Below are 24,775 nucleotides of genomic sequence, written 5' to 3'. Positions count from 1 at the left end.
ACACTCTTATTATTGTTATTTCATTATAATATATTGTTATGATGTAGGATATAGTAAGGATCACCTCCATCCCTCTACACAAACAGAGTAATGCAGCGTTTCGGAGTGTTTCAGAGCCACGCAGGACCCCTTCATCAGGCACATTTGTTATTGAAGAAAGATCACATCACAGAGTATTGCGGCGTTTCGGAGTGTTTCAGAGCCACGCAGGACCCCTTCATCAGGCAGATTTTTTATAGAAGAAAGATTACATCACAGAGTATTGCGGTGTTTCGGAGTCACGCAGGACCCCTTCATCAGGCACATTTTTTATTGAAGAAACATCACAAACAGAGTAGTGCAGCATTTCAGAGCCACACAGAACCCCTTCATTAGGCACATTTGTTATTATTATCATTATACAGGATTTATATGGCGCCAACAGTTTGCTCAGCACATTACAATATAACAGGAGACAATACAGCAACAATACAGTTCAATACAAGAGGGATAGGAGGGCTCTGCTCCTTGAAGAAAGATCACATCACAAACAGAGTAGTGCGGCATTTTGGAGCCACGCAGGACCCCTTCGTCAGGCACATTTTTTATTGAAGAAAGATCACATCACAAACAGAGTAGTGAAGCATTTCGGAGCGTTTTGGAGCCACACAAGACCCCTTCACTAGGCACTGGATTACATGCTTGACAAAGGGGTCCTGCGTGGCTTTGAAACCCTGCACTACTCTGTGATGTGATCTTTCTCCATAAAAAACTGTTTGGATTTAAGTGAAGATTCATGGTGTGCTGGCAAATATATACATTGTATTTTACAAATAAAGGCACAGGTTTCAGCAAAAGTTGCAGACACAACAGATTTGATATTACACTGGAAATCTTGTAAGTATTCGCATTGATCATTTTGTGTATGCGTGGTGCCAGGCAGTTGGAGTATCAATCACAACATGTGGTGGGCACTGAATGAATGAATGCTCTGGAGAGGCAAGAGACACTGGAGGAAGTGAAGTGAGTGGAGTAAGTCACAGAGAGGCAGGATAAGGGGGTACCCATATGGAAGAAAAATATATTTTTAAAGATATTCTTCCCAAATATATTGCTATATATTTGAAATGCTACTTTTTTTTATATTTTTTAAATATATACTTACATTTTTTTTTTTAACATATAAAAAAGTCATTTTAATATATATTTTTACATGTATTTGTAAATGCGTTCCAAAAATGTAGATTTGTATTTTTAAAGACATACAGTATATTTGAAATGTATTTTAAAAAATATTATTCATATAAAAACACATTTCAACATAATATATATATATATACTGTATATGTACAGTCAGGTCCATAAATATTGGGACATGGACACAATTCTAACATTTTTGGCTCTATACACCACCTCAATGGATTTGAAATGAAACGAACAAGATGTGCTTTAACTGCAGACTGTCAGCTTTGATTTGAGGGTATTTACAGCCAAATCAGGTGAACGGTGTAGGAATTACAACAGTTTGCACATGTGCCTCCCACTTGTTAAGGGACCAAAAGTAAAGGGACAGAATAATAATCATAAATTAAACTTTCACTTTTTAATACTTGGTTGCAAATCCTTTGCAGTCAATTACAGCCTGCAGTCTGGAACGCATATTTGAAATATATTTCAAATATATTTTTCTTCCATATGGGTACCACCAGTCCTCCTGTGCAGGGCCCAGGCCAGCAGGGGCGGCCCAGGCAGCTGGGTGAACTGGGCGTAGGCAGGGAGGGTGATCGGCACGGTGGGGGGCAATTACTGGAATCGATCCCCTGTATGTCTCTTTCTGCAGCAGATGAAAGCTGTCTTCTTCTCCCTCCTGCTGGTTTTCAGCAGCTGCAGAGATACCCATACAGGTGATCAGTTTTAGTAATTGCCCGCTGCCGCACCCATCACATCACACCTATCTGTGCACTATATGCTGCCCAGGCCCCCCTGAGTGCCCTACCCCTGCAGTGCTGCTGGCTTCCCACCGCCAGCTGCAAGCACAAAATGGGAGAGTGGGGGAAGGGTCCTGTAAATATGTTACAATCCTTTCCCGAATGAACACAATTAGTGATCGGTAACAATCACTCACTGTGCTCATTCATAACTGAACCATAGTAAACTGTGTTTTTTTGGGGGTGGGGTCCTGTCAGGTTGACTGTATGGGGCCCCGTGGTTTCTAACAGCAGCCCTGCAGAGAGGAAGAAAAGAAGAGAGAGAAGAGGAAAGACAAAATAAATACCTTCTATACGGGGGTGCAATCTCCTTCCAATGGGACGTATCTTCACCCCTTGTACCTAAAGCCAAACTCCAGCTTTCTCTCACTTTAAAATTGTTTGGACCAATGAACTAATTATCTTCACTAACAGATGCGCCCATTGTCAGCGCTGTATAAACTGGATGTAGTATGGGCAACTGCAACAAAATCGCGTTGGACTCTTGGTAATATCTGAATAGGTACAAAGCTTCCTCTGATTGGCGAAGAGGTGGACAGGTGATGTCACCACCAGAGAAAGCCTTGTACTCATTCAGAAAATTCAACAGGTTAGTATGAGAATCAATGTATTGAGTTCTAAAGATCTATGTGCTTTGCCCAGCCACTGAGGGTTTTTATTCCAGTGATGTGAGCTGAGGAGAGAGGGTAAGATTTTGGGGTGACTTTCTAGAAGGGTTCTTCCTACCAAAGCAGATGCTTGGAGAGGATGCCAATGTTGGAGTCCTTGTCTTTCATCCCAGGCTTGTGCCTTGAGAGGATGATACTGCAGAGATGGCTTTGTCTGGGGTCCTAGCCAGGTACCACGAAATCTAAGCTGTTATGTGTTAGAGCCCGGAGAATCAGGTAGATGGCTGCCTATTTGGAGCATCTTCAGAGGAGTCTGCTATACTGAACAATGTTCATGAGAACTTTGAGAAAGCTGCTGCCTGATGGACATTGCATGGAGACATCATGACTCTTTAAGGTACCTATGACTACTCTCCTAGGGTCAGAGGACCAACTCCTATTGGGAGGCTGCTGTTGATTAAACTTGGTCCACCAATAGAGGTACTGAAAGGACCTATTGTCATTGGGAGGCTCCTACTGAAGCATTTAGGGCCACCGCTAGTTGTTTTTAAAATATCTATTTGTAACTAGGAGCATGATCGAAAATAGGGGGGAGACTGGTGGTATGTGCTCTGGGTGCCACATTAAGAGGAGAGCCGTGGCTGACAAGAGTAGTGAAAGCAACATCACTACTGTCAGCCCAGAGCTGGGAGAAAGGAGAAGAGAGCCAGGGGAAGGCGGCGGCTGTGTTCTCTCTCCCCTCCACCTGTCAGTGCAGTGCTCCTGATCACACAGAACGATCAGGTGTTCTCTCTTCCTAGCGGTTTCTTTTGGCTACCCTTGTTTTTTTGTTATGCTGGCGGCTGTCCCTTGCATCCACATACGCCAGGGATCAATAGGAGCCTAAGAGAGGACAGCAGGGGGGTGCAGGGTGCCTGTATGTCAACAGGTGCTCAAAGAGGGAGCAGAGTGGTAGGAGAGTGGGGCTGGTACATGCGCACCCCCCCATTCCTTCTCCTGTGACCTCCTTGTACCAGTGAGCTGTCCCAAGGAGCTATGGAGAGGCAGAGGGGTGCGAAAGCCTGATGCAGGAGAGGGTCACCACTAAGTAGGGTAGGAGAGCCCATTATAAACCAGCAGCTCCATTATAAATCAAACGTAAAAAAAAAATACAAAGGTAGCATAACATATTAACATATAAACAATGAAATAGTGAAAAATGTCAAAACTCTCCCCCCTGATCCATTCGTCAGAGTTCACCATACTTAAAGGTTAAAACTGAATCACTGATCTTACAATTACAGCATTAGTAGAATAATTACACACCACTCCAGCCACCGCCCCCACAGTCCCCATGATAGTGCCCTCCGAAGTCCATGTTATGATGATGATGGTGGTCCCAGTGTCCAGGATCACTGCCATGGTGGGAATGATGGTGATGGCTGTATATATCAAGAAAGTCTACTCCACCAGCACTGGCCCAACCAAAGTCACTATTGTTAGAGCTGCGGCTGTGTGACATTTTCTGTATGTGGAAACCCTGCAAAAAAAGAAAATACACAGCTGTGATCAAGGCCAATCCCATACTAAAGAGGACCTATAGGTAACTTACAAGGCATATCAATAAACTGTTGACATTTGACAGCAACAGTAAATATATTTATATATATATATATATGCACACACTATATTTCCAAAAGTATTGGTCGCCTACCTTTCCACGCACATGAACTTTAATGGCCCCCCAGTCTTAGTCCGTAGGGTTCAATAGTGAGTTGGCCCCGCCCTTTGCAGCTATAACAGCTTCAACTCTAATGGGAAGGCCGTCCACAAGGTTTAGGAGGGTGTCTATGGGAAGGTTGGACCATTCTTCCAGAAGCACATTTGTGCAGGCCAGTCACTGATGTCAGGGGAGGAGGCCTGGCTCTCAGTCTCCACTCTAATTCATCCCAAAGGTGTTCTATGGGGTTGAGGTAAGGACTCTGTGCAGGACAGTCAAGTTCCTCCACCCCAAACTGGCTCCTCCATGTCTTTATGGACCTTGCTTTGTGCACTGGTGCTCAGTCATGATGGAAGAGGAAGGGGCCATCCCCAAACTCTTCCCACAAAGTTGGGAGCATGAAATTGTCCAAAATGTCTTGGTATGCTGACGCCTTAAGAGTTCCCTTCACTGGAACTAGGGGGCCAAGCCCAACTCCTGATAAAAAAACCCCACACCATAATCGCCCCTCCACCAAACTTTACACTTGGTACAATGCAGTCAGGCAAGTACCGTTCTCCTGGCAACCACCAAACCCAGACACGTCCATCGGATTGCCAGACAGAGAAGTGTGATTGGTCACTCCAGAGAACACGTCTGCACTGCTCTAGAGTCCAGGGGCAGCGTGCTTTACATTGAACATGCATTCCACTTGGTGATGCAAGGCTTGGATGCAGCTGCGCGGCCATGGAAACCCATGGCCAAGCAGCTGCATATATACATATTTATATATACAGTATATATCTATCTATCTGAATACACACACTAATGTGTAAATGTTTAAGGTAGGTGTAAAAAAGGTTTGTAAATGCAGAATGCTATCAGAAATACCAAAAACCAGGTACCCATATATATAAATATATATATTGGGATCTAGCATCAAGGGTAGAGCCTTTGAAGCACACCACAACTCACTTTTCTTCTTTTTAAGGGCTGTTTTTGCCCAATTTTATTTAAAAGACAGTAGCACACAATGTAGGTTTCCCACGCAGGGGTATCCACCACCAATGCAAATGAAAACAGAGATGCAGCCTCCTGGCTTTCTTTGGCAGCACCGCTGCTCAGGCTTCCCGCCTCGGTCCTCTTGACCATTCACACACTGCACCTGGGTTAGCGCCCTTTCCCAGCACTCCTGTTTCTCCAGCCCACAAGCTTGGGCCCTCTGCTCTGTCAGACTACGCTGTGCCACCATGCACACTTGTGGCTGCTCCCTTGCACCCACATGGACTCCTCGGGAGTGTGGAGCCCAGAACCCTGGTCCTGACTCTAGAAGAGAGCCACACACACCTGACCAATCAGTCTCCTGGCCATTCCCAAAACCTGGTCCCAGGATTGGAGATTTCATCACTCCCAAATCGCTTTGAAATCTCCAGGCTCCAGGTCCCAAAATGGACTTTACAAAAAAATGAGGAAAGTGAAAAGCAAGTTTCCTCTGCACTAAACAAGTACCCTGGAGCCCCTCAACCTGCCTTGTAGAGAATCCCGGGTGAAATATCCTTTCTACAATGTGACAGGTCACCACACTGCCACTATATATATATATAATTATTATTATTATACAGTATTTATATAGCGATAAAAGGTTTGCTCAGCGCTGTACATTATAGATACATATACAGTGGGGCAAAAAAGTATTTAGTCCCCACCAATTGTGCAAGTTCTCCCACTTAAAAAGATGAGAGAGGCCTGTAATTGGCATCATAGGTAGACCTCAACTATGAGAGACAAAATGAGAAAACAAATCCAGACAATCACATTGGCTGATCTGGAAAGAATTTATTTGCAAATTATGGTGGAAAATAAGTATTTGGTCACCTACAAACAAGCAAGATTTCTGGCTCTCACAGACCTGTACCTTCCTCTTTAACAGGCTCCTCTGTCCTGCACTCATTACCTGTATCAATGGCACCTGTTTGAACTTGTTATCAGTATAAAAGACACCTGTCCACAACCTCAAACAGTCACACTCCAAACTCCACTATGGTGAAGACCAAAGAGCTGTCGAAGGACACCAGAAACAAAATTGTAGACCTGCACCAGGCTGGGAAGACTGAATCTGCAATAGGCAAGCAGCTTGGTGTGAACAAATCAACTGTGGGAGCAATAATTAGAAAATGGAAGACATACAAGACCACTGATAATCTCCCTCGATCTGGGGCTCCACGCAAGATCTAACCCCGTGGGGTCAAAATGATCACAAGAACCGTGAGCAAAAATCCCAGGACCACACGGGGGGGACCTAGTGAATGACCTGCAGAGAGCTGGGACCAACGTAACAAAGGCTACCATCAGTAACACACTACGCCGCCAGGGACTCAGATCCTGCAGTGCCAGACGTGTCCCCCTGCTTAAGCCAGTACATGTCCGGGCCCGTCTGAAGTTTGCTAGAGAGCATTTGGATGATCCAGAAGAGGATTGGGAGAATGTCATATGGTCAGATGAAACCAAAATAGAACTGTTTGGTAGAAACACAACTTGTCGTGTTTGGAGGAGAGAGAATGCTGAGTTGCATCCAAAGAACACCATACCTACTGTGAAGCATGGGGGTGGCAACATCATGCTTTGGGGCTGTTTCTCCGCAAAGGGACCAGGACGACTGATCCATGTACAGGACAGAATGAATGGGGCCATGTATTGTGAGATTTTGAGTGCAAACCTCCTTCCATCAGCAAGGGCATTGAAGATGAAACATGGCTGGGTCTTCCAACATGACAATGATCCCAAACATACCGCCCGGGCAACGAAGGAGTGGCTTCGTAAGAAGCATTTCAAGGTCCTGGAGTGGCCTAGCCAGTCTCCAGATCTCAACCCCATAGAAAACCTTTAGAGGGAGTTGAAAGTCCGTGTTGCCCAGCGACAGCCCCAAAACATCACTGCTCTAGGTGAGATCTGCATGGAGGATGGGCCAACATACCAGCAACAGTGTGTGCCAACCTTGTGAGGACTTACAGGAAACGTCTGACCTCTGTCATTGCCAACAAAGGATATATAACAAAGTATTGAGATGAACTTTTGATATTGACCAAATACTTATTTTCCACCATAATTTGCAAATAAATTCTTTCCAAATCAGCCAATGTGATTGTCTGGATTTGTTTTCTCATTTTGTCTCTCATAGTTCAGGTCTACCTATGATGCCAATTACAGGCCTCTCTCATCTTTTTAAGTGGTAGAACTTGCTCAATTGGTGGCTGACTAAATACTTTTTTGCCCCACTGTGTATATATATATATATATATATATATAAAATAAAGTTGAGTTTGGGGGGGAACAGAAAAGCAGAACTTCCCCTACTGGGTGAAGTTCTGCTTTAAGCATTCAGCATAAAGGATCTCTTGTGCCTGTGAGAATGGCCGACAATCTACTAAGTTTAGGATATAGTGGAGGGGTCATATAATATTCATTCTATAGAAGAAGAATAAATAATAAAAAGGATTGGATGTGACAGTGTTTGGATTCATAGCAAAATCTTCCATCACATTTGTACAAGTGTATAATGATGTTCTCGGCTGGTACCCTGACATGATACAGCCCGGCCGCTCCTTCAGAATATTCAATATGCATATTCGTAATTAAAGCCTATTTTAAATTACAACCAGGCAACTTAAAAACAACATTCCAACAAGTCTCCCATCGAGTGCCACTGATAAAAGTAAAGCTTGCGTTTCCCATAAATACTACTTTTATTCTGTGGTCACTAATGACCGCACAGGCTTTTCTTACCAGCTTTTATGATGTGTGGGTGAGGTGTGGCAGAGCCACGATGCATGGAATGGTGAGGGAGGTAGTTCCCCATCTACCAATGTTGAGTACCACAGTGCAGCCCATGCTACAACAGGCTGCTTTTTCTAACTCCAAGGTTCCTGCTAGGATTCATTGCCAATGGGAGCTGGGCAGGAGGTGTGCCAACCAGGCTGAATTCAGGGCTAAAGGCACACCGCACATCGCCACAACATCCTGTAACTCCGATTCAGTACTGAGGGGCACAAACTGACCATTCCAGAATGTATCTGCTTCTGTGTTTGGTGTGGTCAGAATGCTTGAGGAACACAAGGAGACTGGCAGGAGCACCAGGTATTTGTTCAAAATGATCAGACTTACATAAAATAAAGATATATATCCAAGAGTTACTATGGACAAGTAATGCCTTTACTAAGGTTTACACTTTAATAAAAAGTTGGTCACAATAGGAAGATGATTCGAATTCAGTCTGTTAGAGCAGGGGTCTGCAAACTATCATAGCAAAGGGTCAGTTTACTGTCCTTCAGTCTTTTGTGTAAGCAATGCCTCAGGTCTGGTGCTCAGTTGCATAGTGCCTGTGGTCAGTAGGAGAAGGAATAGTGCCCCATCATTGGTATTATTGGGAAGAGTAGTGCCCCATCATTGGTATCAGCGGGAGGAATAGTGCCCCATCATTGGTATCAGTGGGAGGAATAGTGCCCCATCATTGGTGTCAGTGGGAGGAATAGTGCCCCATCATTGGTATCAGTGGGAGGAATAGTGCCCCATCATTGGTGTCAGTGGGAGGAATAGTGCCCCATCATTGGTATCAGTGGGAGGAATAGTGTTCCATCATTGGTATCAGTGGGAGGAATAGTGCCCCATCATTGGTGTCAGTGGGAGGAATAGTGCCCCATCATTGGTATCAGTGGGAGGAATAGTGCCCCATCATTGGTATTATTGGGATGAGTAGTGCCTCAACATTGGTATCAGTGGGAGGAATAGTACCCCATCATTGGTATCAGTGGGAGGAATATTGCCTTATTATTGGTGACAGTGGGGTGCCCCATCATTGGTATTATTGGGATGAGTAGTGCACCATCATTGGTGTCAGTGGGAGGAATAGTGCCCCATCATTGGTGTCAGTGGGAGGAATAGTGCCCCATCATTGATATCAGTGGGAGGAATAGTGCCGCATCATTGGTATCAGTGGGAGGAATAGTGCCCCATCATTGGTGTCAGTGGGAGGAATAGCGCCCCATCATTGGTTTCAGTGGGAGGAATAGTGCCCCATCATTGGTATCAGTGGGAGGAATAGTGCCCCATCATTGGTGTCAGTGGGAGGAATAGTGCTCCATCATTGATATCAGTGGTAGGAATAGTGCCCCATCATTGGTATCAGTGGGAGGAATAGTGCCCCATCATTGGTATCAGTGGGAGGAATAGTGCCCCATCATTGGTGTCAGTGGGAGGAATAGTGCCCCATCATTGGTGTCAGTGGGAGGAATAGTGCCCCATCATTGGTATCAGTGGGAGGAATAGTGTCCCATCATTGGTATCAGTGGGAGGAATAGTGCCCCATCATTGGTATCAGTGGGAGGAATAGTGCCCCATCATGGGTATCAGTGGGAGGAATAGTGCCCCATCATTGGTATCAGTGGGAGGAATAGTGCCCCATCATTGGTATCAGTGGGAGGAATAGTGCCCCATCATGGGTGTCAGTGGGAGGAATAGTGCCCCATCATTGGTGTCAGTGGGAGGAATAGTGCCCCATCGTTGGTGTCAGTGGGAGGAATAGTGCCCCATCATTGGTGTCAGTGGAAGGAATAGTGCCCCATCATTGGTATCAGTGGGAGGAATAGTGCCCCATCGTTGGTATCAGTGGGAGGAATAGTGCCCCATCATTGGTGTCAGTGGGAGGAATAGTGTCCCATCGTTGGTGTCAGTGGGAGGAATAGTGCCCCATCATTGGTGTCAGTGGGAGGAATAGTGTCCCATCATTGGTGTCAGTGGCAGGAATGGGAGAAAACAGAATAAGAGCAAGCAAAGGGCAGTATCTGGCTGGTGGGCTGCAGTTTGGAGATCACTGCCCCTAGTACCTCAATGGCCTGTAAGTTCTCTGACATTGGACACGGCTATGGCATTTGGAGGAGCTGCTGACTCCTCATTCTTCTTCTTCTCATATGATTGTATCTACTAGGATTGGATGGACTCTCTGCTATCTCCATTGTGAACAACAAGCAGTCCTGGGACCAACCTGGACCTTTCAGATTGATATTCAGAAAACTTTATTAATCCTAAGGGAGAGTATTTCCAGTCACCATATAGAGGAAGGCTGCCAGGATCACGGCTTTCAGAGCGGCCTCCATGTTCAATGGGAAGTGGAAGATGACCTGAGAAGACTTCCGTTCCTTCTCTTTGGTGATGACAGCCACAGGCTGAGAGCCGTCCATGCCGCGTATCTGAGGGGTACAAGAAGATTACATTTAGGGTGAACTGCAGTCATAGTTGTACCTCACAATGTGCATCAGAAGCTGCAGTTAGTGGGGCTCACCCCCATAACGTCCTGCATCATTTAGCCCTTTCCTCACCAACCTGACCTGCCCTTTTCAATTACTGGATTTTAGTTTTTCCAACCATGGAGGCTCAGCATCATATGTTGGTGTCACTTAGAGTGGTCTGCATGCAAACACAGACTCCCTAGGAATTCCCACTGCTCCAGGCTCACATCCACCCCAGAAGGCATTTTTTTTCTATTTGCATAACTCCTCCCAAGAGCCCGCCCACTGCTCGCATCATGGCTGAAGACATTTAGAGTTTTACAAAGGCAGGGTACAGTGATTTTTTTTTCTTAATTTGGACCTTGATGGCCCCGCCCATAAGCTATGATCTGCCTGAATTGCATAGGGAAGCACAGGGACCCAGTGATGATGTCACTGGGTCGAAAATTAGGTGTGTGATGAAAACAGAAAAGGTTTATTTAAAAAGGTCGTTAGGCTGTGGACGGACAGTAATACAAATCTTTTGGCGGGTGAAACAGCTCACTAATATGTATAAAATGCACGAGAACACAGAATATATCCTTGTTTTAAGTTCAACATTAATTTAGCAAACTAATAAAAATTAAATAAAAATAAGGATAATAAAAAATAAATAAAAATAAAGATAATAAATAATAAATAAAAATAAGATAATAAATAAAAATAAGATAATAAATAATAAAGAAAAAAAAGGATAATAATAAATAAAAATAAGGATTTTTGCTTAGAAATATTTAGTCTTTTTTTGTATGCAGGCAATTGGCTGAAACGAGGAGTCACTGCTCCGCCTCGTTGACTTGTCCATGTAAGCTTTTGCTCAAGCTGCTGAGCTTTGTAAACGGCAGGATTTTTTATGACAGCGAAAGTAAGGAGGAGCTGAAAAACATGAATACAGGATGTTTGGTAGCCCAGTCCAGCCTTGTGTAGGTCTACAATCTTGTCCCTGACATCCTTGGACAGCTCTTTGGTCTTTGCCATGGTGGAGAGTTTGGAATCTGATTGTCTGATTGCTCCTGTGGACAGGTGTCTTTTATACAGGTAACAAAATGAGATTAGCAGCACTCCCTTTAAGAGACGGCTTCTAATCTCAGCCTTTTACCTGTATGAAAGACACCTGGTAGCCAGAAATCCTGCTGATTGATAGGGGATCAGATACTTATTTCCCTCATGAACATGTAAATCAGTCATCATTTGTTAGACATGCATTTCTGCTGAATTTTTTTGTTGCTATTCTGTCTCTCAGTGTTACAATACACCGAACATTCGATTTTTACACTGATCATTTCTTTGTGAGGGGCAAACATTCAACATCAGCAGGGGAGCAAATACGCATTTCCTTTACTGTATCATCACTACATTTACAGCAAGCAGATGTTTGCTCCTTGTCACATGTTTACTTGTCTATTCTTAGCTGCTGTGTTGCTAACAAACCTCAACAGTTCAAATAAAAAATAAACACATGAGTGTTTATCTCAGTATGGCTCAATCTGAGGTTTTAACCACTTTCCGTCCGGTCCATGTATATAAACGGCCGGACGGGAGCAGTGCAGGGGCGGGTGGCAGCTTATAAATGTCCTCCCCGCTTCCCTGTTTGTGTGCACTCCCTGGGAGTGCGCAGCACTGCGATCCGGAGGACACAGCAGAACACTGATCGCTTTACGGGACCTCTGTGTGAGGTCCTGATCATGTGATCCCTGATTGACCAATCAGGGATCACATGAATAGTAGTAAGCAAGGATGTCACTTGTGACATCATTGCTTACTACGTATGAAATCTGTGAATGATCACAGAGATCACATGGTACAGGGCCATTCACAACAGCCTTGTACCATGTGACAAGCTGTGACCAATCACAGCTCACACAGTATTTCAGAGAGAAGGAGAAATTATTGCTTTTACAGCCTTTATGGGTGTAAAAGCAATCAGTGTAAAGAAAAAAAAAATCTTCATAACCCTCCACAAGTAGTACAGTGTCACCATGGTAACATTGTACTGCTAGGGTGACAGGTATGTAAACAAAAACATAAATGATAATATAAAAAAATAAAAATTTAAATTTTTTTTAAAAAAATTATAAGTTTTGGTTATAAACTAATTTGGGCTATTTTTTTAACTATAAAGATAACTGAATACATTTTGGCCAAGATTTATGAAAAAAGATTATTAAGAAAAACACTTTTTTTCAAAATTTTTGGACTTTATATAACAAAACAAATAAATATCCCAGTGGTGAATAAATACCACCAAAATAAAGCTTTATCTGTCTCAAAAAAATGGTAAAAAATTCATATGGGTACAGTGTTGCATGACCGCGCAATTGTTGAAAGCTGAAAATTGGCCTGGACAGGAAGGGGGTGAAAGTGTCCGGACAGGAAGGGGGTGAAAGTGTCCGGACTGGAAGGGGGTGAAAGTGTCCGGACAGGAAGGGGGTGAAAGTGTCCGGACAGGAAGGGGGGGAAAGTGTCCGGACAGGAAGGGGGGGAAAGTGTCCGGACAGGAAGGGGGTGAAAGTGTCCGGACTGGAAGGGGGTGAAAGTGTCCGGACTGGAAGGGGGTGAAAGTGTCCGGACTGGAAGGGGGTGAAAGTGTCCGGACTGGAAGGGGGTGAAAGTGTCCGGACAGGAAGGGGGTGAAAATGTCCGGACTGGAAGGGGGTGAAAGTGTCCGGACTGGAAGGGGGGGAAAGTGTCCGGACTGGAAGGGGGGGAAAGTGTCCGGACTGGAAGGGGGTGAAAGTGTCCGGACTGGAAGGAAGGGAAAGTGTCCGGACAGGAAGGGGGGGAAAGTGTCCGGACTGGAAGGGAGGGAAAGTGTCCGGACAGGAAGGGGGTGAAAGTGTCCGGACTGGAAGGGAGGGAAAGTGTCCGGACAGGAAGGGGGGGAAAGTGTCTGGACTGGAAGGGAGGGAAAGTGTCCGGACAGGAAGGGGGTGAAAGTGTCCGGACAGGAAGGGGGTGAAAGTGTCCGGACTGGAAGGGGGGGAAAGTGTCCGGACTGGAAGGGGGGGAAAGTGTCCGGACAGGAAGGGGGTGAAAGTGTCCGGACAGGAAGGGGGTGAAAGTGTCCGGACTGGAAGGGGGTGAAAGTGTCCGGACTGGAAGGGGGGGAAAGTGTCCGGACTGGAAGGGGGTGAAAGTGTCCGGACTGGAAGGGGGGGAAAGTGTCCGGACTGGAAGGGGGGGAAAGTGTCCGGACTGGAAGGGGGTGAAAGTGTCCGGACTGGAAGGAAGGGAAAGTGTCCGGACAGGAAGGGGGGGAAAGTGTCCGGACTGGAAGGGAGGGAAAGTGTCCAGACAGGAAGGGGGTGAAAGTGTCCGGACTGGAAGGGAGGGAAAGTGTCCGGACAGGAAGGGGGGGAAAGTGTCTGGACTGGAAGGGAGGGAAAGTGTCCGGACAGGAAGGGGGTGAAAGTGTCCGGACAGGAAGGGGGTGAAAGTGTCCGGACTGGAAGGGGGGGAAAGTGTCCGGACTGGAAGGGGGGGAAAGTGTCCGGACAGGAAGGGGGTGAAAGTGTCCGGACAGGAAGGGGGTGAAAGTGTCCGGACTGGAAGGGGGTGAAAGTGTCCGGACTGGAAGGGGGGGAAAGTGTCCGGACTGGAAGGGGGTGAAAGTGTCCGGACTGGAAGGAAGGGAAAGTGTCCGGACAGGAAGGGGGGGAAAGTGTCCGGACTGGAAGGGAGGGAAAGTGTCCGGACAGGAAGGGGGTGAAAGTGTCCGGACTGGAAGGGAGGGAAAGTGTCCAGACAGGAAGGGGGGGAAAGTGTCTGGACTGGAAGGGAGGGAAAGTGTCCGGACAGGAAGGGGGTGAAAGTGTCCGGACTGGAAGGGGGGGAAAGTGTCCGGACTGGAAGGGGGGAAAGTGTCCGGACTGGAAGGGGGAGAAAGTGTCCGGACTGGAAGGGGGGGAAGTGTCCGGACTGGAAGGGGGTGAAAGTGTCCGGACTGGAAGGGGGAGAAAGTGTCCGGACTGGAAGGGGGGGAAAGTGTCCGGACAGGAAGGGGGTGAAAGTGTCCGGACTGGAAGTGGTTAACTAGGAGAAAGTCTGTCCAAGAGTTGGGGAAGAGCCACATTGACTTATGTGAATACAATTCAGGTTGATTTTGCACTTCTAGTTCCCTTTTGCTGCCCAGCCCAGTAGAAGTCTCACCTCAATAGTACTGTCATTGTTGGAGTCCACATATACAGGCAGCTTGGCGCTGAACTCCGGCTCTCCATTCCCTCTCTCGATGGAGACATTCATATTGTTGGAGGAAGTGACAATCCTGACGATCCCGATGTGTTGAGCAGGCTGAGCGCTGACTTTCAGCTGGGGGGAGGCAATATAACAACATATAAGCAGGGCCCTCGATCCCCTCATGTTTTGCATTGTATTGGTATTGTTCTGTCACATGTTCTGTCCCCCTTTGTAATGGACAGCGCTGAGCGAACTATTGGCGCTTTATAAATACTGTATAATAATAATAATATAAATAAAACACAACAATATAAAAACTTATCAATTCTACATAACAATATGGTTCATTTCACACAACTCTTCCGATCATGTCCATCTGTCAGTTTTTCAGGCGGGCCTGATTGGAGGGTCCATTCATCCCTATGGACCGACGGTTGTATACGGACATGGGTCTGTTAACACCTGCCTACATCAGATCTGATCTGGTCCTCTAAAAAAAATATGAAAATGGATCTGTCCTCCTCCATGTAGGTGGATTGGATTGGAGGGTAGTCGGGTGTAAACGGACAGTGGACCCGGCCTGCCATCCATCCACTCTGCTTGGACCAGCAGGGGATCTGTGAGCTGATCACAAACATTTCCACATATATTTGCAAATGTGTTCAACAAAACCCTCTGTTCGGTTTGTTTGCAGGCTGGCTGGTGAGTGTGATAGGACATTTTTGTTTGTTTGTGATGTGCGTTGCCCTTCCACGTGCACCTTACTGCAAAGGCCAGCTATAAATTGTGGTGGTTGCCATCTTTTTGTACAATCTCTGGAACATGTCCCCAGTCTCTGATCATCTCCTGCAATATTTTCTCAGTATCTCACCATGTCCTGCAGCATGTCCCCAGTCTCTGATCAACTCCTGCAGCATGTTCTCAGAATCTCACCATCTCCTGCAGCATGTCCCCAACCTCTGATCATCTCCTGCAACACATTCTCAGTCTATGATCATCTCCTGCAACAAGTTCTCAGTCTTTGATCATCTCCTGCGACATGTCCTCAGTCTCTGATCATCTCATGCAACATGTTCTTAGTCTCTCACCGTCTCCTGCAGCATGTCCCCAGTCGCTGATCATCTCCTGCAACATGTTCTCAGTATCTCACCATCTCCTGCAGCATGTCCCCAGAATCTGATCATCTCCTGCAACATGTTCTTAGTATCTCACCATCTCCTGCAGATGGTCCTCAGTCTCTGATCATCTCCTGCAGTATGTACCCAGTCTCTGATCTTCTCTTGCAGCATGTCTCCAGTCTCTGATCATCTCCTGCAACATGTTCTCAGCATTTCACCATCTCCTGCAGCATGTCTCCAGTCTCTGATCATCTCCTGCAACATGTTCTCAGCATTTCACCATCTCCTGCAGCATGTCCCCAGACTCTGATCATCTCCTGCAACATGTTTCTCATCTTTTCACCATCTCCTGCAGCATGTTCTCTGTCTTTGATCATCTCCTGCAGCATGTCCCCAGTCTCTGATCTTCTCCTGGAGCATGTCCATAGTCTCTGATCATCACCTGCAGTATGTCCCCAGTCTCTGATCTTCTCCTGGAGCATGTCCCCAGTCTCTGATCTTCTCCTGGAGCATGTTCATAGTCTCTGATCATCACCTGCAGCATGTCCACAGTCTCTGATCATCTCCTGCAGCATGTCCTCAGTATCTGATCATCTCCTGAAGCATGTCCCCACTCTCTGATCATCTCCTGCAGCATTTCCCCAGTCTCTGATCATCTCCTGTAACATGTTTTCAGTATCTCACCATCACCTGCAGCATGTCCCCACTCTCTGATCGTCTCCTGCAGCATGTCCCCACTCTCTGATCATCTCCTGCAGCATGTTCTCAGCATTTTCCCATCTCCTGGGGATTTTAGGCGCCACACGTGTACCCCTCTATACTGAATAAGGTGACCACCACTCAAGTGTGTCAGGGATGCTGTAATATCTCTACAAAAAGAGGACAGCGTCGGAACCATGGAATACACTAGCTGCATTTCTGGAAGTCCAATCTGATATGAATACCAGCAGCTATAGAAAAGTAGCCAGCGGGCAGATAATATACTCCACATAGAAATCAGACCCGTTAGTCAATGAGTTTATGTCCCCTGATGTCAGAATGCAAATTTCTGTCTTATCTGAGTGACATTCTTTAATTAGGGTGTAAGGCCCTGCTCACGCTTGGGCATAGTAGAAACATTAGCAGAAACATGTTTCTGAAAATGTGAGAATGGCACCCCAACATGGGTAGCAGTTGTGTTTTGCTGCACATTTTCCATGCTACAAAACGTGCGAAAAAATGCACAACGCAAAATATGCTTGGCTCATGTCCAAAATGTGCTGCACAGGGGCGGATTGACCATTTGGAAACTCAGGCACTGCCCGAGGCCCCAGGGCCAGTAGGGGGCCCCATGAGATGCCCCTGGTACCTTTTTCATAGGGTTTTTTGAGTTTGGGCAAGGACACAGGGGCCCCATGATCCCCTATTGCCAGGGGGCCCCTTGAGTTGTCAGTCCGCCCCTGGTGCTGCATGAGCTTCTTCAGCAAGTTTTCACAGAGGAGGTAGACCCATTCAAACAAATGGTGCCGCTTTAAAAATGCACAAAAAAATGGCCCAAAAACGTGACACGGCAGTGTGAACGAGGCCCAACAATGAATGAATTCAGATGATTTCTACAGGAACACGATACTTACATAGGTTTGCCCTCCACAGCAGGTGCCATTGGAGATCAGATAAAGGGAAACCACGTCCTTCTTGTATGGATTACGAAGGCGAAGGTTGAGCGAAGGTCCACAGCACTCTGACTCCTGGCGTACAGTGAACAAAATCTGCCCACTCTTGGTCTGAAAAACTGAATAATGGGTCAGGTCAGTGATTGCTAAGGACCTCCTCTAAACATAAAATACAGACGCTGTACTAGGAGTTCCTGCTTCCGGTAAGGATCACCTGAACTGTGTCTGCACCCCTACACATACACACATCAGCATTTACAAAAACCCCGATCTCTGACATGCAGCATCCTGTGGGGGATCAATAAAATCCCAACTCATTTTTTTTCAGAATTGTATTTTTATTTTTTATTTCAAGACTTTAATGGTGTCTGAATACTGTCAATCTGTAAATACCTGCTACACATCAATTAACAATCCATTTTGGTATCATGTCTAAAAAAAGATATATTTCACCAAAAAGAATAATTAAAAAATCCCCCAAAAGTACGGGAAATCTTTACACCTTCTTTGGATGCTGTATATTTAATTACGGGCATACCTGGATTTACGAACGCCTCGGTTAACGTAATTTTCTGTTTACAAATGAAAATCCATTGCAAATAATGCCTCAGTTTACAAATTTTTTCCGCAATACGAACGAATTAATTGGTTTTCAATGCATTTACATTTTTTTTTTTTTTATCATATCCCTGTACAGTACTATGCCTTTAACCAGTTCCCGTCCGGCCCATGTCTATAAACCGCTGGATGGGAGTAGTGCAGGAGTGGGTGGCCGTTTATAAATGTCCTCCTGCTTCCCTGCTTGTGCTTAGAGCCCTGAGGAAGAGGCTGAGTCCTCGAAACGCGTTAGCATGTTGGAAGTCCAGGGTTCCATTTATGGACTTATATGCAGTGTGGATTGGACACCGCTGTTTAGTGTGATGTGCCTTTGTCCTGTATGTCAATTGTGAGTACGATACTTATTTTTTATCCTTTTAATAAATATTTTTTACGATAATGCACTGAACCTGATCGAAACCTGGCCTGAACCTGATCGAAACCTGGCCTGAACCTGATCGAAACCTGGTCTGAACCTTATCGAAACCTGGCCTGAACCTGATCGAAACCTGACCTGAACTTGATTGAAACGTGACCTGAGCTTGATCGAAACCTGACCTGAACTTGATCAAAACCTGACCTGAACTTGATCGAAACCTGACCTGAACTTGATCGAAACCTGACCTGAAGCTGATGGAAACCTGACCTGAAGCTTATTTGAAACCTGGCCTGAACCTGATCGAAACCTGGCCTGAACCTGATCGAAACCTGACCTGAACTTGATCGAAACCTGACCTGAAGCTGATCGAAACCTGACCTGAACTTGATCGAAACCTGACCTGAAGCTGATCGAAACTTGACCTGAACCTGATCGAAATCTGACCTGAACCGCTGAACAACTACTGTATCAATTAGCTGTGAAACCTGAGCTTCAATCCAATTCGCACATGTGTGAATCCAGTGAAATCCAATGAAGAATGAAATGGGGAGGACCAGGGACAGTCAGACTGAGGAGGAAAGATAACGATGATGCTAGGTTTCCTCTAGCCAGGAAATGAGGTGGGCTCTATCTGACTTGCTGAACAGTGTCCAGTGAAATCAGAGTAAGCCATTTCAGTCCAGGAGAGGAGCTGGTACACCTAAGCAACTGGAGGGGAGGCTGGAGGTCAGACTTAAGGTAAATGAGTGATCTGAGGGACTATAAATGTTGGGGTATGTACCTGACACTCAGAGCTGAAGAAGCTGTTTAGATAAGCACCAAAAGGTTTACAACATTACAGAACAAGTACAGGTGAATGTGACCTACTACTGCTAGATATACTATGACCTGGATCAATGAGAACCTGAATGTAACCAACTACTACTAGATATACCATGACCTGGATCAATGAGAGCCTGAATGTAACCAACTACTACTAGATATACCATGACCTGGATCAATGAGAACCTAAATGTAACCAACTACTACTAGATATACCAGGACCTGGATCAATGAGAACCTGAATGTAACCAACTACTACTAGATATACCATGACCTGGATCAATGAGAACCTGAATGTAACCAACTACTACTAGATATACCAGGAGCTGGATCAATGAGAACCTGAATGTAACCAACTACTACTAGATATACCAGGACCTGGATCAATGAGAACCTGAATGTAACCAACTACTACAAGATATACCATGACCTGGATCAATGAGAACCTAAATGTAACCAACTACTACTAGATATACCAGGACCTGGATCAATGAGAACCTGAACGTAACAACTACTACTAGATATACCATGACGGGGATCAATGAGAACCTGAATGTAACCAACTACTACTAGATATACCATGACCGGGATCAATGAGAACCTGAACGTAACCAACTACTACTAGATATACCATGACCGGGATCAATGAGAACCTGAACGTAACAACTACTACTAGATATACCATGACCTGGATCAATGAGAACCTAAATGTAACCAACTACTACTAGATATACCATGACCTGGATCAATGAGAACCTGAATGTAACCAACTACTACTAGATATACCATGACCTGGATCAATGAGAACCTGAATGTAACCAACTACTACTAGATATACCATGACCTGGATCAATGAGAACCTAAATGTAACCAACTACTACTAGATATGCCATGACCTGGATCAATGAGAACCTGAATGTAACCAACTACTACTAGATATACCATGACCTGGATCAATGAGAGCCTGAATGTAACCAACTACTACAAGATATACCATGACCTGGATCTATGAGAACCTAAATGTAACCAACTACTACTAGATATACCATGACCTGGATCAATGAGAACCTGAACGTAACCAACTACTACTAAATATACCATGACCGGGATCAATGAGAACCTGCACAAACATATCCACAGACAAAGAGTGCAGTGTACCTGGATCACTGTACTGGCTGAACAAAAACATGAATCTGCCAGGAAGCCTACTCCTATAAAGAAATTATGACCATGTAGTTATCTAATGCACATGATAAAGAACTACTAGACTCTACCGATCATCATTAGTGAATATACTGTATTTACACCAGTCAGCCATAACATTAAGATCACTGATAGGTTAAGTGAATACCATTGATTATCTCGTTACAATGGCATCTCTTCAGTTCGCAGTCAAACATTTGAACCAACAGAATGTTCAACCACGAACTTCGAACACAAACAATATACTGAGCGGTATCTTACTGCATCTGAGTATGTCATATGATAACGCTCAGTTACTAAAATCTGGCGGGAGTTCTATGATGAAGTCAGGCGGTATTTTAGTAGTGAAACATTCATTCATGTCTCAGCTGACAGTGGGGTTCCCCGTTGACAGCTGAATGTAAAAAGAATGGTCGGCATTGCCAGACAATTACAATTTAAAAAAACCCAACGTGGGGTCCCCCCTCCTATCCATACCAAGCCCTTCAGGTCTGGTATGGATTTTGAGGGGAACCCCCACGCCAAAATTAAAAAAAAAATGTTGTGGGGGTTTGGTTTTTTACGACCCAAAATCCATACCAGACCCTTATCTGAGCATGGAGCCTGGCAGGTCAGGGGAGGAGGAGATGAGCGAGTGCCCCCCCCCCTCCTGAATCATAATAGTCCACATGTCCTCAACACGGGGGGGGGGTGCTCTGGGGGCAGGGGGGCTCCCCCCAAAGCACCTTGTCCCCATGATGATGGGGACAAGGGCTGCTTCCACACAACCCTGGATGGTGATTGTGGGGGTCTGCAGGCGGGGGGCTTATTGGAATCTGGAAGCCCCTTTAATAAGGGGGCCCCCAGATCCCCCCTCCATGTGAATGAGTATGCAGTACATGGTACCACTAACCATTCACCAAAAAAAAGTGTAGTGTAAAAAAGACAGGAGACAGTCTTTGACAAGTCCTTTATTATAAATTAAAAAAAGGGTCCCTTGAAGTAGATCCCCTTGTGACATCATCCTGTGCTGTGATTGGTCAAAGCACTGCACCTGACCTGTTGTCAGGTGCATTACTTTGACCAATCACAATGCACTGTCAGGGTGCAGTGCACTTTGGGGCGCCGAACTCCCGTATCGTTCGTGTGTTCAGTGAACACATGAACGGTCAATGTTCGAGTTGAACCTAAGTTCTACTTGAACATTACCGAAACTAATTTTAGGCGCCAAGTAAACATGTTGTCCCTGAAGTTGATGTGTTGAAAGCAGAAAAAATAGGCATTACAGTTTGTTGTGTATAGAGCTGTGTAGCTGCAGACTGGTCAGGGTGCCCATGCTGACCCGTGTCCACAGCCAACAGAGCCTTCATGCATGTGAGCATCAGAACTGGACCACGGATCAATGGAAGAAGGTGGCCTGGTATGATAAATCACATTTTCTTTTACATCATGTGGATGGCCGGGTGCGTCGTCTATCTGTGTGAAGAAATGGATCCAGGACTCAGTATGGGAAGAAAGCAAACCAGCGGAGGCAGTGTGATGCTTTGGGCAACATTCTGCTGGGAAACCTGGGGTCCTGCCATTCATGTGTATGTTACTTGACACATACCACCTACTTAAACATTGTTTCTGACCAAGTACACCCCTTCATGGAAATGGTATTCCCTAATGGCAGTGGACTCTTGCAGTAGAATAATGTGCCCTGCCATGCTGCAAAAGTGGTTTAAGAATGGTTTTAGAAACACAACAACGAGTTTGCGGTGTTGACTTTGCCACCAAATTCTCCAGATCTCAACCCATCAAGCATCTGTGGGATGTTCTGGAAAAACAAGTCCGATCCATGAAGGCCTCACCTCTGAACTTACAGGACTTAAAGTGACACTAAAACTTTGTTTTGTTTTTTTAAATAACAAACATGTCTATACTTACCTGCTCTGTGCAGTGGTTTGGCACACAGGAGCCCTGATCCTCTTTTTTTGGGTCCCCTTCTGTGTTCCTGGCTCCTGAGCAGTGCCCCCAGGGAAAGCCACTCGCTCTGGGGGCACCACTGCATGCTCAACCCCGAACTGCAGCTCTATGCATCCATGAGACACATAGAGCCGAAGCTCGGCCCCGCTCAGCTATTGTCTCAGCCAATGAGGAGGAAGACTTCCCAGAGAGCAGAGGCTGTCGTGAATGTTGCTGGATTGGAGGGGGCTCAGGTAAAGATTGGGGAGCTGCTGCACACAGGTTTTTTACCTTCATGCATAGAATAGATAAAAGTAAAAAACCTTGAGCCTTTAGAACAACTTTAAAAGATTTGCTACTGACAGCTTGTTGCCAGATATCACGGCATACCTTCAGAGGTCTAGTGGCATCCATGCATTGATGGGTCAGAGCTATTTTGGTGGGAAAAGAGGGACCTACTCAATGTTAGGTTGTCATAAATGGATATTCGGTGTATATTTGCATATAAAAAGAAAAACCAAAAAGCTGCTTCTTATTTCCCACACATTTGTTTATTATGATAAATATCAGTAAAAAGCCTCCAGCCCCCCCCCACTCCACAGGACAATACAATAGTCATCATATACATATAAAGAATATCACAGTTCTGTAAGGAATGGAATGTCCCTCTATTAGAGATGAAAGTCCACATCCATAACTCTTAATATGTAATCTAGGATTGGGAAGTCATTGTTCACAAATCCATACCGAGGTTTATGTACTCAGAGGACACCACATCAATAATCCTACCTACTGACCTATCTAAACGGTGTATATACTTCAATGTTTTCCATCAAAGAGGTCAAATATCCAAGTCCAACCCATCCATGGAGACAAAAAAAGTAATGGCTGCCACTCATTCCAACATTAACATTAGCACATCAAAGTCCCCGTCTACTCCTCAAAAATGGAGGTTCCATGGTCAATGGAATAGGGGGTCAATGGGATAAACCAAGCCTACACCTGGCCAAGTTCACTGATCCTTGCCAAGTGTAACAGAGGTAAGGCTCAATGTGCCACCAACCTAAATAGGAAGTTTGTAAAAAGAAGGCACCACACCGGGCAGACACCAAAACAATGTCATCACACATGCAAAGTCTAATGCCACTTAATGTGTCCAACCACACTGCACGTTGTTAAACCTCTAAGGGAAACCCAACAATTGGTATAATACAGACAAACATTCAACAATTTGTTCATGTGTTCAAAATCGAATACAACAGAATTGCTATACGCATAACATATTTCTCCAAACAAACCTAAATTTGAATGCATACTGAATACAGTTGTACACTGTACATACACTATATTGCCGAAAGTATTGGTTGGCCTGCCATTACAAATACAGGAACTTTAATGGTACCCCAGTCTTAGTACGTAGGGTTCAATATTGAGTTGGCCCTGCCCTTTGCAGCTATAACAGCTTCAACTCTTCTGGGAAGGCCGTCCACAAGGTTTAGGAGGGTGTCTATGGGAAGGTTGGACCATTCTTCCAGAAGTGCATTTAAAAGGTCAGACACTGATGTCGGGGGAGGAGGCCTGGCTCACAGTCTCCGCTCTAATTCATTCCAAAGTGTTCTGTTGGGTTGATGTCAGGACTCTGTGCAGGCCAGTCAAGTGCTCCATCCCAAATTTGCTCCTCCATGTCTTTATGGATCTTGCTTTGTGCACTGGTGCGCAGTCTTGCAGGAACAGGAAGGGGCCATCCCCAAACTCCTCCCACAAAGTTGGGAGCATGAAATTGTCCAAAATCTGTTGGTATGCTGATGCCCTAAGAGTCCCCTTCACTTGAACTAAGGGGCCAAGCCAAACCCCTAAAAAACAACCCCACACCATAATCCCCACTCTACCAAACTTTACACTTGGCACAATGCAGTCAGGCAAGTACCGTTGTCCTGGCAACCACCAAACCCAGACATGACCATCAGATTGCCAGACAGAGAAGCGTGATTGGTCACTCCACAGAACACATCTCCACTGCTCTAGAGTCCAGTGGCGGCGTGCTTTGCACCACGGCATCCAACGCTTTGCATTGCACTTGGTGATGGAAGGCTTGGATGAAGCTGCTCTCCCATGGAAACCCATTCCATGAAGCTCTCTATGCACTGTTGTTGTGGTAATCTGAAGACCACATGAAGTTTGGAGGTCTTTAGCTATTGACTCTGCAGACAGTTGGCGACTTTTGCGCACTGAGCGCTTCAGCATGCGATGATCCCGCTCTGTCATGTGACGTGGCCTACCACTTGATGGCTGAGTTGCTGTTGTTCCCAGTGGCTTCCACTTTGTTATA

General features: G+C 45.4%; 1 protein-coding gene across 2 annotated transcripts in view; it reads right to left on the bottom strand.

Annotated features, from left to right (window-relative positions):
• Window positions 1-262: 262 nt before the first annotated feature.
• Window positions 263-24,775, bottom strand: part of LOC149452805 (phospholipid scramblase 3-like) — a 64,046-nt gene continuing 39,533 nt past the window's right edge. For both annotated transcript variants that reach the window (XM_089688955.1, XM_089688954.1), the window contains exons 5-8: window positions 17,481-17,638; window positions 14,723-14,881; window positions 10,355-10,495; window positions 263-4,094 (exon numbers count right to left, since the gene is read on the bottom strand). In XM_089688955.1, the coding sequence (XP_089545081.1) occupies window positions 3,873-4,094; window positions 10,355-10,495; window positions 14,723-14,881; window positions 17,481-17,638 (680 nt within the window). In that variant the 3' untranslated portion in view covers window positions 263-3,872. The remainder of the gene's footprint in view (window positions 4,095-10,354; window positions 10,496-14,722; window positions 14,882-17,480; window positions 17,639-24,775) is intronic.

This window comes from Staurois parvus, unplaced genomic scaffold (assembly GCF_062004578.1).
Source record: "Staurois parvus isolate SC_StPar_1 unplaced genomic scaffold, SC_StPar_1.0 ptg000463l, whole genome shotgun sequence".
In the NCBI taxonomy this organism is placed as follows: domain Eukaryota; kingdom Metazoa; phylum Chordata; class Amphibia; order Anura; family Ranidae; genus Staurois; species Staurois parvus.
Note: the sequence above shows the minus strand (reverse complement) of the source record. Positions and strands in the feature narration are given on the sequence as shown.